Source organism: Lissotriton helveticus, chromosome 5_1 (genome assembly GCF_964261635.1).
Source record: "Lissotriton helveticus chromosome 5_1, aLisHel1.1, whole genome shotgun sequence".
Taxonomy (NCBI): Eukaryota; Metazoa; Chordata; class Amphibia; order Caudata; family Salamandridae; genus Lissotriton; species Lissotriton helveticus.
Genome location: NC_136065.1, coordinates 207,738,054 through 207,753,482, shown reverse-complemented (window position 1 = coordinate 207,753,482; position 15,429 = coordinate 207,738,054). Strand labels below are relative to the sequence as shown.

General features: G+C 43.1%; 1 protein-coding gene across 1 annotated transcript in view; it reads left to right on the top strand.

Annotated features, from left to right (window-relative positions):
• Positions 1-15,429, top strand: part of LOC144752426 (uncharacterized) — a 1,170,660-nt gene that overhangs the window by 27,741 nt on the left and 1,127,490 nt on the right. The window contains exons 4-5 of the mRNA XM_078640356.1: positions 3,365-3,520; positions 5,006-5,668. Of these exons, the coding sequence (XP_078496482.1) occupies positions 3,365-3,520; positions 5,006-5,668 (819 nt within the window). The remainder of the gene's footprint in view (positions 1-3,364; positions 3,521-5,005; positions 5,669-15,429) is intronic.

Genomic DNA, 15,429 nt, shown 5'->3' with positions numbered 1-15,429 from the left:
TACATGTGCTCTCTGAAAGCCCTCAGACGAGCAACGGAAATTACCAGCACAAGTTCTAAGAATAATAAAGCTATCAGCATTGACGCATATTGAGATCTCTCCTTCATTTAAGTTGGAGGAAAACACACAGGTTAGGCTGTCCCTACCCTGCTCTAGATGGTATCCCTACTTAACCAAGTCTCAACCTAACAAAAGGTGTCAGCAGTGAATGACCCCCAAGGGAAGTCACTCACTCTTAGTCTCTTGGTGAAAACCTATAGTTCTCCAGTCATGACCCCTCTCTGCCTACCCATCCGCTCTCTAAAGGGTCCTCAGGCATCTGCTCTAACTCCACCCAGGGGTGCTGTCCCTAATACAAAACAGTCAACAACATTTGAGACGCCCCTCGTGAGACGCCCCTCACGTGGTGTAGCTTCTGGCTTTTTCCATGCTGCTTTGTATTGGGCCTCATACGTTGGAGTTGACCTTGCTTCTCAGACTCTTCTCCGGCCCGCTGATACCCCTTAAAACATTCCGGAACCCTCCTCCATGTCTGGGCCGTCTACTGAACAGACCTCTATTCATATTATTTATAATCGGATCCTCCCTTTTCTCTTGCAGACAGACATCTGCAGCCAAGAACCCAACTCTCATAGACTTCCAAAAAGGTTCGCAACATTTCTCGGCCCAGACATGTACGTGTAAATCAATGTTAAAACATTTCAGGCCTACAACATTTCTCATAATGATTATAGCATTCAACTTCTTCATTAATTAAAGCATGTTAATACTCTTATTCTATTATTCAGTAAACACATCTATAAATCATGGCCCATTAATACAATGACCAAAACATTAGTTCAATCTATGTCGTGAAAAGAAACACCTTCCCCTTCCCTTCTAGCTCTGGCCCTGAGGCCTACCACATTCTGCGTTTAACCACATGCCATCTTACATTTTAGCAGCTACACGACATGGATTCAGGAATAATCACATCTAATAAAATCATATAGTGTCACACATTTCTGTATTAGTTCCATTTCTACTTAAATCTCTACATTAGCTATACATTCAGAATATAATTGCAGATACTACTAGCACTCATGGCATTTCTCCTCATGATTTGTGCTTACTACGGGTAAGTGTGATGCACTCATACATTTAGGTCAGTTTGCGCTCTCTCAGTATTAAAATCCCATGTCATACCATTTTTCACGGACTTTGATGAGGCGCTGCTGAGCGAACTGATGAATCATTTTTTGCTTTTGGTCATAGGGTTCTTAATATCATAGAACTACAAATAACAGAAGAGGCTACATTAAAGGCTACATTAAAGTCCAAAAAGAGAAAGACTTTTAGCGTATTGTGATTCTCCCCAAAATATCTCCCAATTTAATTCAAACACTTAGATGAACCAGGGCTTGACTGATTCCTAAATGTCCACACAATGGGTTCATGATGTACAAGTTTCTCATCACAAATGATGATGGATCTCAAACTAAAAAGCTCTGTGTAATTCGGTGCACAAAGCATGCATGAATGGATGACTTGGATGGTATCTGCTTGCAGATACTGTATTGACAAGCAGTTGAATGTATCTACGGACCTCTTGAATAAAAAGTGCTTTATGTTTGCAAAGAATGGGGTTTGCACCAAAAAATAATCCAGGATTGCAAAAACCAAAATACTTTTTTAGAAATGCATTAGAGCTTTTTTTTATAATTCAGAAATCTTTCCAATTCATAAAAGACTTTTTGTGACCGATTATAAAGAGATGGTGTAAAAGGGGTGGGGGCACCTCTCCCCTAACTTTATGGGAGTTGCAATTGAATTTATCAATGCTTTGTGACCGCAGTTGTAGTCGCAAATCATTGACCAGCTAGAAACACCTCAAAGGAGTTGGTATCTGATTCGTAGAGCAAAAGCCGTGTCTCTGGTAAAGGTTCCCCTTTGAAAACCATGCCAGGCAGCCTAAAGTTCATGAGCACAGCGAATGCAGACACCACCATTCAAGAGCTAGCTGAAGCTCGATCTATTAAAGACGTAGACTGTCTGTCAAGGAGGTTTATAACCGGTTTCCAAACTGGCTGATGTTTGTAAAAACTGAAGTTAAAAAGTAGTCTGAATATATTTTGATAAAGTCCTGAAGGATGCTGGTTGTTGGTTAGTAAGGTTTTTATAAAGAAGGTGTTTACATGACTAACTTAGGCGAAAACTGGAGATGCAAGGAGGGTGGCAGAAAGCCCCATAGTTTAGAAACAAAATGAGGTTGGCTGTAGTCAAAGGTCACGTTGAACGTTTTTAGTAGGTTTCTGGTTAGCCGACATCTAGAGATGGTTACCAAAGGTCTGGTAGAGATCGATGTTCCTGACCACATTGAAATGGTCCCTTGTAAGAGTGATGTGTAGACCATATTCACAGGACCAAGTTAGGTAATTAGCTTAAAACATTCTAAAATTAGTGTTATGGGCAGTGGCAGCTGCCTCGGAACCGGGGTGGTGGGCCGGTGGGGGTATTTTGAAAAATAAAATAAGATACACTTACCTGTAGCCGCTGCCTCTCCTCTGTCCTCTTCTCTCGGCAGTGCCATGGCAGAACAGAAGCAATCAGGCTCCCAGACTCTCCCAGCCAATCACAACGCTGCTGTACAGCAGCGTTGTGATTGGTCTGAGCGCCGTGGTTTGGTGCTCAGAGAGGGACTGGAAGACTGTGCATGTTCTACACCAGGCCAAACCCTCATGGGCACTTAGGGAGTGCAAACCACTCCTCCCTCTGCTCTGGCCACCCCCGCTCTAACCTGGCTATGTCGGCAGTGCAAAATACAATGATAATAATGTCATGTAACATTTTATTTTTTTGCACTGCTCATAGAGCAGTGGGGCAACGCTCTTCCGCCTTAGCGAAGGAAGCGCCACTGCTTATGGGTTGGAATATTTATATATCGGGCTTCTCCAAAGAGTACCAGGTGAGTTATTGGTAACTTTCCAGCTACCTACTTGAAAGTAGCTCTCCTGTGTGTACAGCCCAGTCTACCAAATTAGAAGCTTTTGTTTGGTTGGATTAGTAAATGTATCCTGAGATTGAAAAGGACACATTTGAGATGAAAATGTGTGCATGTTCGGAATTCAAAAGCTGATGTTAGGAGAAAAATGGATTTCTAATTAATATTTAAAGCTGATTTTTGAATGATAAATCATGCAATATCACTAATGTTATGACATTAGTGCCAGGGACATTGTATCTATAAACCATCATGTATTAGCAATGATTGGGCACTCCAAACTGAAAAAGCCTTTATACATTGCAGGCTCGATTAAATCTTAGACCACAATGTAAAAGTCGATCCTGTGCAAGAAGCTGACTCTTCTTTTTCTCTCCCTTCAAGGGTTCTCTGCAGCAGCTGATGTTTGTAATGGGAGATGCTGGAGCAGCCAAGCAGTACTGCAAAATCTACAACGAAACCTGTCTGAGTTCATTCAACGAGGAGCAGGTCCACAACCAATCCACAACCTCCATGCAGCCTTTCACAGGCCCACCACAGGTGCTGTTCAAGTGTATCTTATGGCAGCCCTATTGCCATCTCTGTAACCTTCTAACAATACCTTTAGTACCTTCCGCAACCTTTTGACATTCTGTGGTCTGTGCAAATTCACTACTTACAATTCTCAATTGCATGCCCCCACTTGCGTCTGGACCACCCACTCCCCTCTTCTTTCAGTTCCTTCTTCAGATAAAGGTATGGAACAGATAGGCGCAAAGCTAAAGCACAGCCCATTCTCTGTGTGAACGCTGCCAGTGTTCTTCTTGGCCCCGGTTTGGGACACATTGTCATCTTCTTCCAGTTTCATGCTTGACAGTGTAAGGCGTGGGTACTGTTTGTTGTGTATTCTCTCTGCTCAGACTGAAACATTACAGGAATGTTCAACAGCTCATGTCTGGGATGTTTCAGGCATGTGCTCACTCGACTCCTCGTATGTCCATCCCCTGTGGATTGTGTCCAGATATGGCTGCTCTGCTACCTTTTGGAGCTCATTTTGTAAATCTTGAAGTCATGTTTGTCACCTGGCATGCTATAGACGGTCCAAACAAGCAAGCAATACATCTATATCTCAGCAATACCGAAACACAGCATCTGAGGACTGGCTCACTATTGGTAATTAGTGAAACAGGGGAGTCTTCAATGCCTTGGGAAAAGGAGGGATGTGGGAGATTAGTAACAGGTTGCCACGCAGGGAATTTCACGAGTTGTAAAAATATTTAGTCATACCGCCATCTGAACTGTTCAGCACACCGATATACCACATACTTCCCCACAAGAGATTACTTGGCTCAACGCTTAACATACACCCGACATCCGACACTGCCCAAACTAGAACGAACTGGATATCTTGGTTCCAACTAGACTTTCTACGATCATCTACTGACCTTACATTATTTGCCATTCGTTTTGTCAGGCAGTGAGCACTCCTACCTACACAGAGGAAATAAACAATTTAGTGCAGCCCTCCCACCACAGCCACTAAAAATCCTCACAACTCGTTATTTCATCCTATTGCACTTGCAGAAAGGTGGAAGGATATCTTTCTCGTTTGTGACCCAGTACCCGCCCACTAGATTCTAAATCAGAACCTAAGTCTCTAGTATTTACAATGGAGTATCTCTGTATATGCTTTAAACTACTCCGGAGCACTTCCAGACAACCCAGACTGTCAGCCTCTCTTCAAGGTCTCATGCCCATGTTTTCAGGTCATCTATTGCCCTTCCAGGCAACACTTATTATCAACTCATCTTCATCCTGTCATCCTCCGTGTTTTCAGCTTTGTGCAAATCCACACTTTGACTTCTATCTTTACTTCCAACGCTCAAAGCCCCCTTAAAGTTTTTTGCATAATTTCTTTACCATCCTGGCTCTGTTTCTCTCCAACTATTTTCACTACTGCCTCCCTCCCAAACCCCCAGAAATTCCCTTTATCATATTACGTCCAACCTCTAAGTCATCTTCTTTTCTCATTTATATTTCATACAGATCATCACGCCTCGTGAGGGTCACAACAAGAACTTTTCCATCAACTTTTCCATCACCTCTTCCCGCAACTCTTCCAGCAACTCTTCGATCAGCTCTTCCATCACCTCTTCCATCACCTCTTCCATCACCTCTTCCATCACATCTTCCATCACCTCTTCCATCACCTCTTCCATCACCTCTTCCATCACCTCTCCCATCACCTCTCCCATCACCTCTCCCATCACCTCTCCCATCACCTCTCCCATCACCTCTCCCATCACCTCTCCCATCGCCTCTCCCATCGCCTCTCCCATCGCCTCTCCCATCGCCTCTCCCATCGCCGCTTCCATCGCCTCTTCCATCACCTCTTCCATCGCCTCTTCCATCCGCTCTCCCATCGCCTCTTCCATCACTTCTTCCAGCAACTCTTCCATCCGCTCTCCCATCGCCTCTTCCATCCGCTCTCCCATCGCCTCTTCCATCACTTCTTCCAGCAACTCTTCCAGCAACTCTACCATCAGCTCGTCCATCAGCTCAGCACCCACAACACAAAGTCTTGTTTTTGGGGGCATACCCACTCGCACGTCTGGCACTGCAGTCTCAGTACTTCCTTCTGCAACTGCAGCCTCTCAGTACACTACTACTGAACAAGCGCCCAGAGGAAAAACACAAACTTCCCCTAAGGTAAGTCTTGTGTGTGCATGTTCTTTCCTAAAACATGACCTACCGTATGAAGAGTTCATTTGCTTGTAAAATTATTTGAGATTATCACTGAATTAAAAGAAGCACACCTATTCTTGACCTGTTCCACTTCACCCACCTTCCTTTCTGCTTGTATTTACAATTCTTAGCAATTAATTTATGTATCTACTTAGACCATTATTTGGAAGCACTTCACATATCAAAAAATGCTTCAATTTACAAAGGCGGTCTTCTTTAAAACTCTAATGTAACAATGATAATGATTTTAGCACAGGTGCTTGTGGGGAGTGAAAGTGGTTTGAAGAGCATGATAAAATATGACGATTCCAGGTAAGTTTACAGATTGTCGAAGTGTAAAGGAGGGAAGTAGGGATGGTTGCATAACAATATGATTATAGAAATTAGGCAGACTATCATAGTGGACAAGAAATGTAATAGTCTGTGAGTACTGATTTTGTGAGGGAACATTACTTTGAGGAACTCGAACTCAAAAATGTGCTCTGGTAGATGAAAGACCAATAAAGGATTCAAGCTATTCTAGAAGAGGTTATGTGGGTTTCAATAAAGAAAGGTTGGTATATGTGGCAGATATGCACAACTAGGGAAGGTATTTGGGAAGATTATGGATTCTCTTGTTTGTTGATGAGTTACCTGACATCTTGACCTTTATTATGCAAATTGAATCACTGTTTTCCATGGCTTTTGCCAAATGTAGACAATGTGTGTTTTTTTCTGTCTTTCTAGAAGAAGACCTAAGATTGAAAGGTTTACGCTTTCAAAGATCAAGGCTGCGGCTTCCACATTTTTCTCAATACCTGTATGTCATATTCTGCTGGTTTCCTGTAACTTGCTCACTACTAGCTAAATTCTTCCTGCACTTACATATATCTGTTCTTCTAACTCTTGCCTTTGTTCTAACCTTTACAGCCTGATCTTTCAAGAAGTACAACCTTCCACTTTCAAGTTCACCTTTCAGTCAGTTGCACGCTACTCTTGATTCTGTCGTGGCTACTGCCATGAGGAGATCCCTCTGCTTTTTATCTGTCTCAAGCCTGTCTCCAGATAAGGAATGTAAGAAAATAAATCACTTGGTGAGGAAGGTATTACCTTTTGGTAAAACCATTTATCCCAATCAGATCGGCAGAAACAGAGGCGGTTTTATTAGTGACATATGCTGGGACAATTCTAAAGAAATAGAAACTTCATTAGAACTTTTACTGTGGAGAAATGGCTCAATATCATCATCATTCTTACTTTTAAAGCTCTAAAATCATGAAGCACTTCAATGCTTAGAAGCAAGTGGGTCTGATGAGTGGACCAGAAGAACTAGGGTTTAATCATTCTTCTGAACCTTAGCAGCTACTTCATGGTCCATGGATGGCCAGAGAGTTCCACAATAGAACATTTCAAAGTAGACCAGCATGGAAGCTAAAAGCTAAAATGTCACATACATCTTGGGTACAATCAGCAGATGCTAACTGAAGAATTATTTTTGGTGCATATAAATTTAATCTAGTCTCAATGTCCGTTGTATTGTTACAATGTATTACCATATGGGTTAGGAGTGATGTCTTAGATTTCATCCTGTCCGCAGCTGACAGTAAATGAATACTCTGAGCACTGGAGATGTATGTTCTCTTTTAGAAATGTTTGTTAACACTAAGCTGTCGAGTTTTGAAGCATCCACATTTATTGAATCATGTTTGTGGCTGTTATAGATAGAATATTAAAATAATTTAACTTAAACCAGATTTTATCTCTTGCAATCAATTGCAGCCCTATTTTTCTAAGAGGAATCTACGAATTCTGTGAAAAGGGTTGAGGTTGTACCTTGATGTAGCCATAAGGACATATGTGTTTTCCCAACTTATATTAATATCTTAATTACTTATTTAGAGACACATTTTAAGTAACAACCCAGATTCATACACTCAATTTCAATTAGAACAAATCAATGGCATCCCATAGAAACCAGGTCAGAGTAAGATTCTGTACAATTACGCATCAACAAGATCTTAAAATTCACACTCTCCCTAATTTATATGTTCAAGTTAAGGTAACCCTTATTGGTGCATTCATCTAAAGTTTAACAGATAAAATCAAACAGTGCAGAAAGGAAGATTACAGAAGGTACACACTTAAAGGGAGATGACAGGCCTGAATATAATCAATACATTAATAAAATCTTCGCCCACTGCCATAACCAATCAATAATATGTAGTAAATTAGTGTGTCGATCGTCAATCTGATTAAAGAACTCCAATCTCTTTGATTTCGTTTTCCAAGTTATTAATATTGAATGTTACTTTTTCTAAACAGGCAAAAATAGTCCTTTTGGAAACTTTTTTCAAAACACAAAGCCATTTTCATTTATATGTCTTCGTTATGAGTTTTTGGACACCATTAGTAGACATCTTGTAATCTACTTCCTTGCTATATTTCACACCAGTGACTATATGCATCCCTTCCAAAATATATTTTTTAATGTTATTTAATTTTAATTAATAAATACAAGGATGATACCCATTGATAGAAATGAGTTAGAAATGTTCCCCTGGTTTTGGCTTTACCTTAGTGTGTATTTAGTTTTTGAAGGACTATATTGTTGTTATATCTCTAAAAATAGAAACTCTGTTTGGATTACTCTAGTTAAAACTGATGCACAACTTTTAATGCAACCCCTAAAGGTCATCTTGGGCAAAAGGAAACGTAATCTCTTGCTCTCTTTCCCCACTGTCTTCTTAGTCAACAGGAGTGGAAGATCAAAGCTATAAAAACAGAATGAAAGTTGATGATCAATTCATCTTTTGAGTTGCCAATTTACTTGGAAGGCTTTTGTTCTAGATAAGCTGTTTATGGAGGCCTAAATAGGCTTACTTTGGTTCTGAAGAGAGAGTCACTGAGATTTGCATGTTAGCTAATGAGAGCACTCTAAATAAAAATTGTTTGAAAAATAAATACCTGGAAATATAAAGTAGGTGAGAGATCTGCCTCTGCTGGAAAATAGGCGCCTGTCACTAATTGCACCGTAGAAGGTAAGTGGTTGCACTGACTACACTGTGGAAAGTGTTTGGAGTTTTCCTGATTAGACTGTGCTGCCTGAAGGGTGTGTCCTTGATAACAATGGTGGGAACTGAGGGAGGAGTAGAGAGAGGTAGATGAGGATTCTATCCCGAATTACATTGTAAGAAGGCTGTCTCCCCGATTTCACAGAGGGGCATGAGGGGGATTTTGCTCTTTTCACAGACTCTCTGAATAACATCCCTGATTACACTGCTTGAGACGAAGGATCAATATTTGTTTTATTGTGGAGAGTGAGATGTCAATCTCTGAGTTCACTGATAGTGGTAAATGAGCAGTTCCTGATTTCACCTTGAGATTGAGTGGTACAATTCTGAATTCACTATTGGAGATGGGAGATTCATCAGTGACTTCACATCAGGGGGGGTGAAAGGTCCAACCATGATTTTACTGCATACAGAAAGCATATTTCCCTAATTACAACATAGGAGATGAAAGGCTCATCTCACAATGTCTGTAAATGTTCAAGTTTATTGTTAAGTGCAGAAGCCATACTGTATTCAAACAAGGTCAACCTTTGTGGGCCATGTAATATGTAATAGCGATTATTCTCTGGGCTGGAGGGTGTAACAGGATCTATGGGCTATCATTGGATAACGTCTCTTTTAAGGGACATCAAAGAAACAGGACACTTTGCAGAGCAAGTCATGCAGTAGTCGAACCTCTGTTGACTCTGGTCACCCTTTCTGGTTCCAGGTTGAACTGGAGGCAAAAGTAGGTCACTCCATCTTAACAATATTTGCCTGCTCCGCCTGTGTCTCCAACATTATATTGACATTATATTGTAATCTCCTGCTAGGCTCACTCTCCTATTCTGCCAAAATATCCTGGATTACAATGAATAAACTAGTCCAACTGGGGCCAATGAATGCTGAAACCCTCCCACATCTCACCTCTTCTTTAAAGGCTATACATTGACTCAACGCCGGCTTTATGGTCAAAGTTTAAGTTTAAGTTCCACCAGCAAAGCTTATCCTACATCTGCCCCTTTATACCTTAAAACGTATTTAGACCTTACAACCATACAAGATGACTAGGCTTTCCTCATTTGAAAGCTGTCTCGGACTTCCCTTTTTTTCAACCGGGCCTTTCCACAGTGGATTGGAGGCAGTGGATAGCAGTTTTTAGAGCCGGGGCTGCTATTGACACCGCTTTCACTTTCTCTAGCTAACCCTAGAAATTAGAGTAGGTTCAAGAACTTTCGGAAAGAGAGAGAAGAAAAAAGAGATGAGCTGAGGAGGGCAGGGCTGCTTTTGGTGACCCGTCTAACTCTGCTAGACACCAGATTGCCTCCATTTCATGAGCGCCAAGAGTTTGTGATGGTGAATGCTCTCTGCATCCACCGTCCCATGGATGCTCTCTGCAGCTCTGTCTAAACCAGAGCCACTTGGTTTTCAACACAAATGTGTAACTTTTGTGCAGACTAGCCTTCCCAGATTCACTGAATTGCTCATTGCATATGCTTTTTTTACTCTGTTCCTCTCTCGTTCTCTTTTTCCAGTTTTGCTGTTTTTTCAGAAACCACAAATTGCAGGGAGTGGTAAAACCAAGATTAAAGAATCATTCAACATAAGGAATCTTTCCGTAATTAGAATCTGAGCACTGGAAGGGTGGGAATTAAAAGTGAGTCGTTATTCTTCAAATGCATAGGAGCGTATCGCTGTATTCCTAGTTTAGCTTGTGTGTTGATGTAATGCGCCTAACATATAGTCTCTCTCTTCCGATACAGTAGCATGTTGGTTCTGCAAAAAAGGCACGCTTTTTCTGACTCCCAGCTCTGATGAGGAGGCACAACAATAGCTCTCTAGATATGAATATTTGGGCAGTGGTTAGACCGGCCATGTCCACATTCCCAAGCTCTGGGTGGCCTCTTCTGGTGGACTCATGCATAGGGAAGCAGGTCATCACCAAGCCCTTGAGTCCAAGCTTTTTAAGAAGAAGCATTGCACAAAAGCATCAGACACTGCAGCTCTCCCTGGAAGCCATTCATAGTGAGAGACATTTCATAGACTTAGCCACATATGTACTCGCACAGATACACACTCTCCTGTGTTCTGACTCGACTCCTTTGGGGCTAAGGCGTGAGACTGGCGTTGTGCATACAAACACACCATTGAGCTCTGGTATGACTCCTTTGCGATCCACCAAGGCCAACTGGTGATGCACACACTGCAGGGATCTGCTGTGTCTCCTGGTGTAGAGCACAAGCATGTGAGATGAGGGCTACACATGCTCCTGAACTCAGACAGGTCTTCTCTAGACTCCAGAACTAGTAAATCTGGCAATCCTGCGCATTCCCTCATCTTTTTACAGGCATAGGCTTACATTTTACCTTGTTCTTCTCTAAGGTTTCTTCTGTCAGATCCATTTTGGTAAGTTGTGCCCCGAGGTCCTGCGTCCCATACCCATCAAACAAGTTTGGGACAATTAACTTTCTAGCCTTCATTTACCACCCTACACGTCCTGCCATTTACCATAGGCCTCGTGTATCTTGTCTAGTTCTTTCCTTCCTGGCAGGCTATTATCCTCGTCCTCCTCTCAAGGCATGTTTTGTATACATTCTATAGACAGGTACTTGAGGAAAGCTTCTTTTAAGAACAGGGATAAAATGAGTGTTTCGGAAACTTGCAAATCCATTAAGAGCGCATGTTCCACTCTCCAGTCAGTCAGGAGCTTCATTTTCATCTACCGACATATTGCTAAGCAAGCTCATTAAGGAGAAGGACTGTAGTCGCAAAGAACTGTGATCAGTCGTCGAGCAACATAGTTTCCAGGTCGATTTATGACAAGCGCACAGGCATCCAGCTAATTCATGAAACAAAAACATGCCTGTAATTCCCGGAAGTGATGTGATCCCTGGTTCGGCAGCGCTAACGTTGAGGGTCTGCTGGGGTAGGCAGGTGTTTCTGCCATTTTTGTGTAATAAAATCAGTAATGAGAGCATGGCATGTGTGAGTAATAAAAGAAGTAAAATTCATGACAGGGCGATAATGGGTCTATTTTTGACGCGAAGGGGTGTTGTGGGCCTTCCAGCGCCTGGCAAGAGCTTGAAAATCATTCCATGCACACACCCTGGCTTCTCTTTAAGTGAATGGCTGGGAGAGCTGTAATGCTTACAGCTCAGTAACTTGACCCATAAAACACTCGTCGAGTGGTGCAGTGTAAAGGTCGGTCTACAGAGCACAGTTTGATGCAAACCCCACACCATTCCGACCATTAAAAATACAGTGATTCGTCGGACAGGATCTTGTGGTGGTGTGAAACAGTTCATAGCTACGTGTTGGGCACTCTTGCAAAGTACAACATCAAATAAGGCGTGCCTGGGTGGAATTGAATCAGAGGGTTAGGAGTGAGGTTCACAAAATGAAAGTATAGGGGGTCTCTTATAGGGTTGCCTGACTACTCATGTCTTAGGCTCTGGCTGCGGAGAATGACACCTCAAATACCCTATGGGAAAAGATTGTACAGAGGACTGTTTTACAGAGCTGTCAATGAGGCGTTAAACACTATGTCTAGCCGCCACTCCCTGAAAGCGTCTGATTTGTAGAGCTTTCCAAGATAGGACTTCTCCCTTTCTTTCTCTAGAGGAGGCGATGTGGTGTTACAGCCAAAGCTTTCAAAGACTTTGAAACTGTGAAACCAGATTCGAGTCCAGCCTAGGATCAACATCCTGTGATTCTGGACAAATCACTTAATCACTACATGCCCAAAAAGAGTGATTATGATCTGTGTAATGTTACTGGTGCTTATGTAAATCACTCCAATGCCCATGGGCATTGCGCAATATAAAACTGCAGAAATAAACCAGCATTGCCAAAGCCAACATGCTGTGCCTTAGCAAGCGCAATTGGATTTGCCAATGTCTACTACTCTCACCACTTCCAATAATACTTTGTTTCCCCTTACTAATTCTCCACTAAACCACCTTTGGGTTCCTGATTAGTGCGCTACTCGACAAAAATAACTTGAATGCCTCCAGGGGTAGTATGCGTTATATATATATAAATAAAATTACAATCAAAATGTGTTTTAGCCATGTTGTACACCAGTGTGGCTGCCGTTCAGCTGTTAGTGGCATAGAGGAGAATGGTATGGAGTAGAGTAGAGTGGAGTAGAGTGTCGTGGAGTGGTGCAGAGTGGAGTGAGTTGAGTACATAGGAAGGGTGTAGAGTGTATACAGTGGGTTGGCACAGAGTGAAGTAGAGTGTTATAGAATGGAGTGGCATAATGTGGAGGAGAGTGTGCTTAAAGAACAAGGAAGACACAGGGGTCCCTAAACAAGAGCAGTTAAGAAAAAGGATAAATATAGACTCGAAATCAGTCATATATTAGAAACTGTCCAACCAAACAGGATATTTTAATATTCAAAAGTTCAGAAAATGCAAACGAGGCCATAAAGTGGGACACAAGCCTGCATCCTACTTGGCGTACATAACAAACCAAAAAACAATAAAAAAAATGAAAAAACAGAAAGGCTCAGGCAAATTAACTTGTTTGTGTGTCGCACATTTCAATAGAACAAACACGGGTGAAGTGAGACACCATTACACATAAATAATGCTAATTTGGAAAGTGTATTTGGTGTACAATAAGTCAACAGCGTTTTGATTCCCTTTAAACAGATAATGGGATCATCATTAGGACAAGTGGAGTAGTGTGGCTCACTGGTTAGAGGCAGCAGGCCTGAGAGCAGATGTCAGCCCGGGACCAGGGTTCAATTCCCGACGCGGCAGGGTCGTGGACCTGGGTCAGCGGACTCGATAATTCTCGCTTCGGTGCTTACTCTAATCAGGGGTTCCACTCGGCAACTCTGGGCATTAGCTTGCCTAATCTCCACAACGGCCCCACCAATTCCGGGGATGCCTGGCTCCACCTTGGGGACTCCCAGCAGGGACCATCCCACAGGGAAAGCCAGGACGGGTTCCCCAGAGTTATACAGCGCCGGGACGCCCCGTTGCTGGGGCAGCTGTGCGCTTTACAAGTATACTACATTTACATTTACATTTACATTTACATTTAACATTCCTATAAACAATTGCCTTACATCAGTGTAAGAGACACTAGTGGACAAAGGTGCTGTACACGTCTGCAGTAGCCAGAGTTAGAATAGGCTTGTTAATATCGTCGCAATACCCAGTAGAAAGAGGGACGAGGCAGGGATGCTCGTTGTCCCCATTACAGTTCGCTTTGGCGGTGGAACCACTAGCGGTTGATCTTAGAACAGGAAACCACTATGGAGGCCTAGAGAGCAGAGGGGTGCAACAGTATGTGTCGCTTTATGCGGATGACCTCTTACTCTTTCTGGAAGATGTGGCCGGAGCGATGGCGGGAGCGGAGAATTTGCTCTCAAGATTTGGAGAAGTCTCGGGCTTGAACGTGAATTGGTCCAAGACGTGTCAATTTCAGGGGAGGCGGGGCGAGACCAGACCGCGCTTGACCCGGGCTGTAAACTGGGAACCCACCTGTTTCAAATACTTGGGCGTACACATTTATCACACGGCGGTGGACATGCTAGAGGGCAATGTGGGCCGGGGAGTGAGGGCGTTAAAAGGTAGCATAGCCTTCTGGTCCACACTTCCGTTGTCGGTGACGGGTCGCGTATCCCTCTTAAAAATGGTGGCACTCCCTCGATTCTTGTACTACTTCCGAACGTTACCGGTGTGGATACCTGGTTCCACTTTCAGATTATTGAAGTCCTTAATTGTATCTTTTCTCTGGGGCACGGGTAGACGTAGAGTTGCACAGATGGCGCTCATACGACCCAAAGCTGAGGGCGGACTGGCGGTCCCAGACTTCGAGCTCTACTACTTGGCAGCTCAACTACAGGTATTTACTCAGGAGGTTGCGCGGGAACTCAGGGGGCCGGACCATGAGAGGGGTAGGGGAACGCCGCGCCATGTTCTTTCATATACAGCTTTGCAGCAGAGGCTTGACCTTAGGGATCTACTCACAGCTGAATGATCCTAGCTGAGTACAGAGAGTTGGAACCATCTTATCGAAATCTCTAAATAGCAGGTAAAAATACCTTAAGAGTAGAAAGGGAAAGGCCTGACTTTGCCAAGTGTAAAAAGAATGGTAGAATCTGTTCTGGTTTAGCAAGGATTGGATGGATATTGGCAGTTTGACACCACATACAAAATCTTTTCCATTTAAGTCTGTACGTCTTAATAGTAGAAGGCGCTCGGGCATTGGCTAAGACTTCTTTACGGTCTGCAGGAATATTCAAATGAGCAAACTCAAGGTGTTCAGGCGCCAGGCAGCTAATTTCAGAGATGCAGGGTCCGGATGGCAGATCTGTCCGTTCTGGATGGACAGCAGGTGCTGTATTGGTTGAAACTTAATGGGATCGCACTCTGAGGGAAGGAGGAGTTCGGTAAACAAGAACTGACGAGGCCACATGAGAGCAATGAGTACTAGGCGACAAGGTTCTCTCTTCATTTTGCAGAGAACCCTGGGAACCAACGGTATCGGAGGAAAGGCGTCAGCATAGATCTGCGACCAATTAATCGAAAACGCATTTTTGCGTGACTCCCTGTGGGGAAGCCAACTTGCGAAGAATGGACATTTGCGGTTCTGTCTGGTCGCAAACAGATCTAGATCGGGACGACCCCACTCGTGATTGGACACTGTTGACCTGTTGACCTGCTGAGGGAATCCGCCAG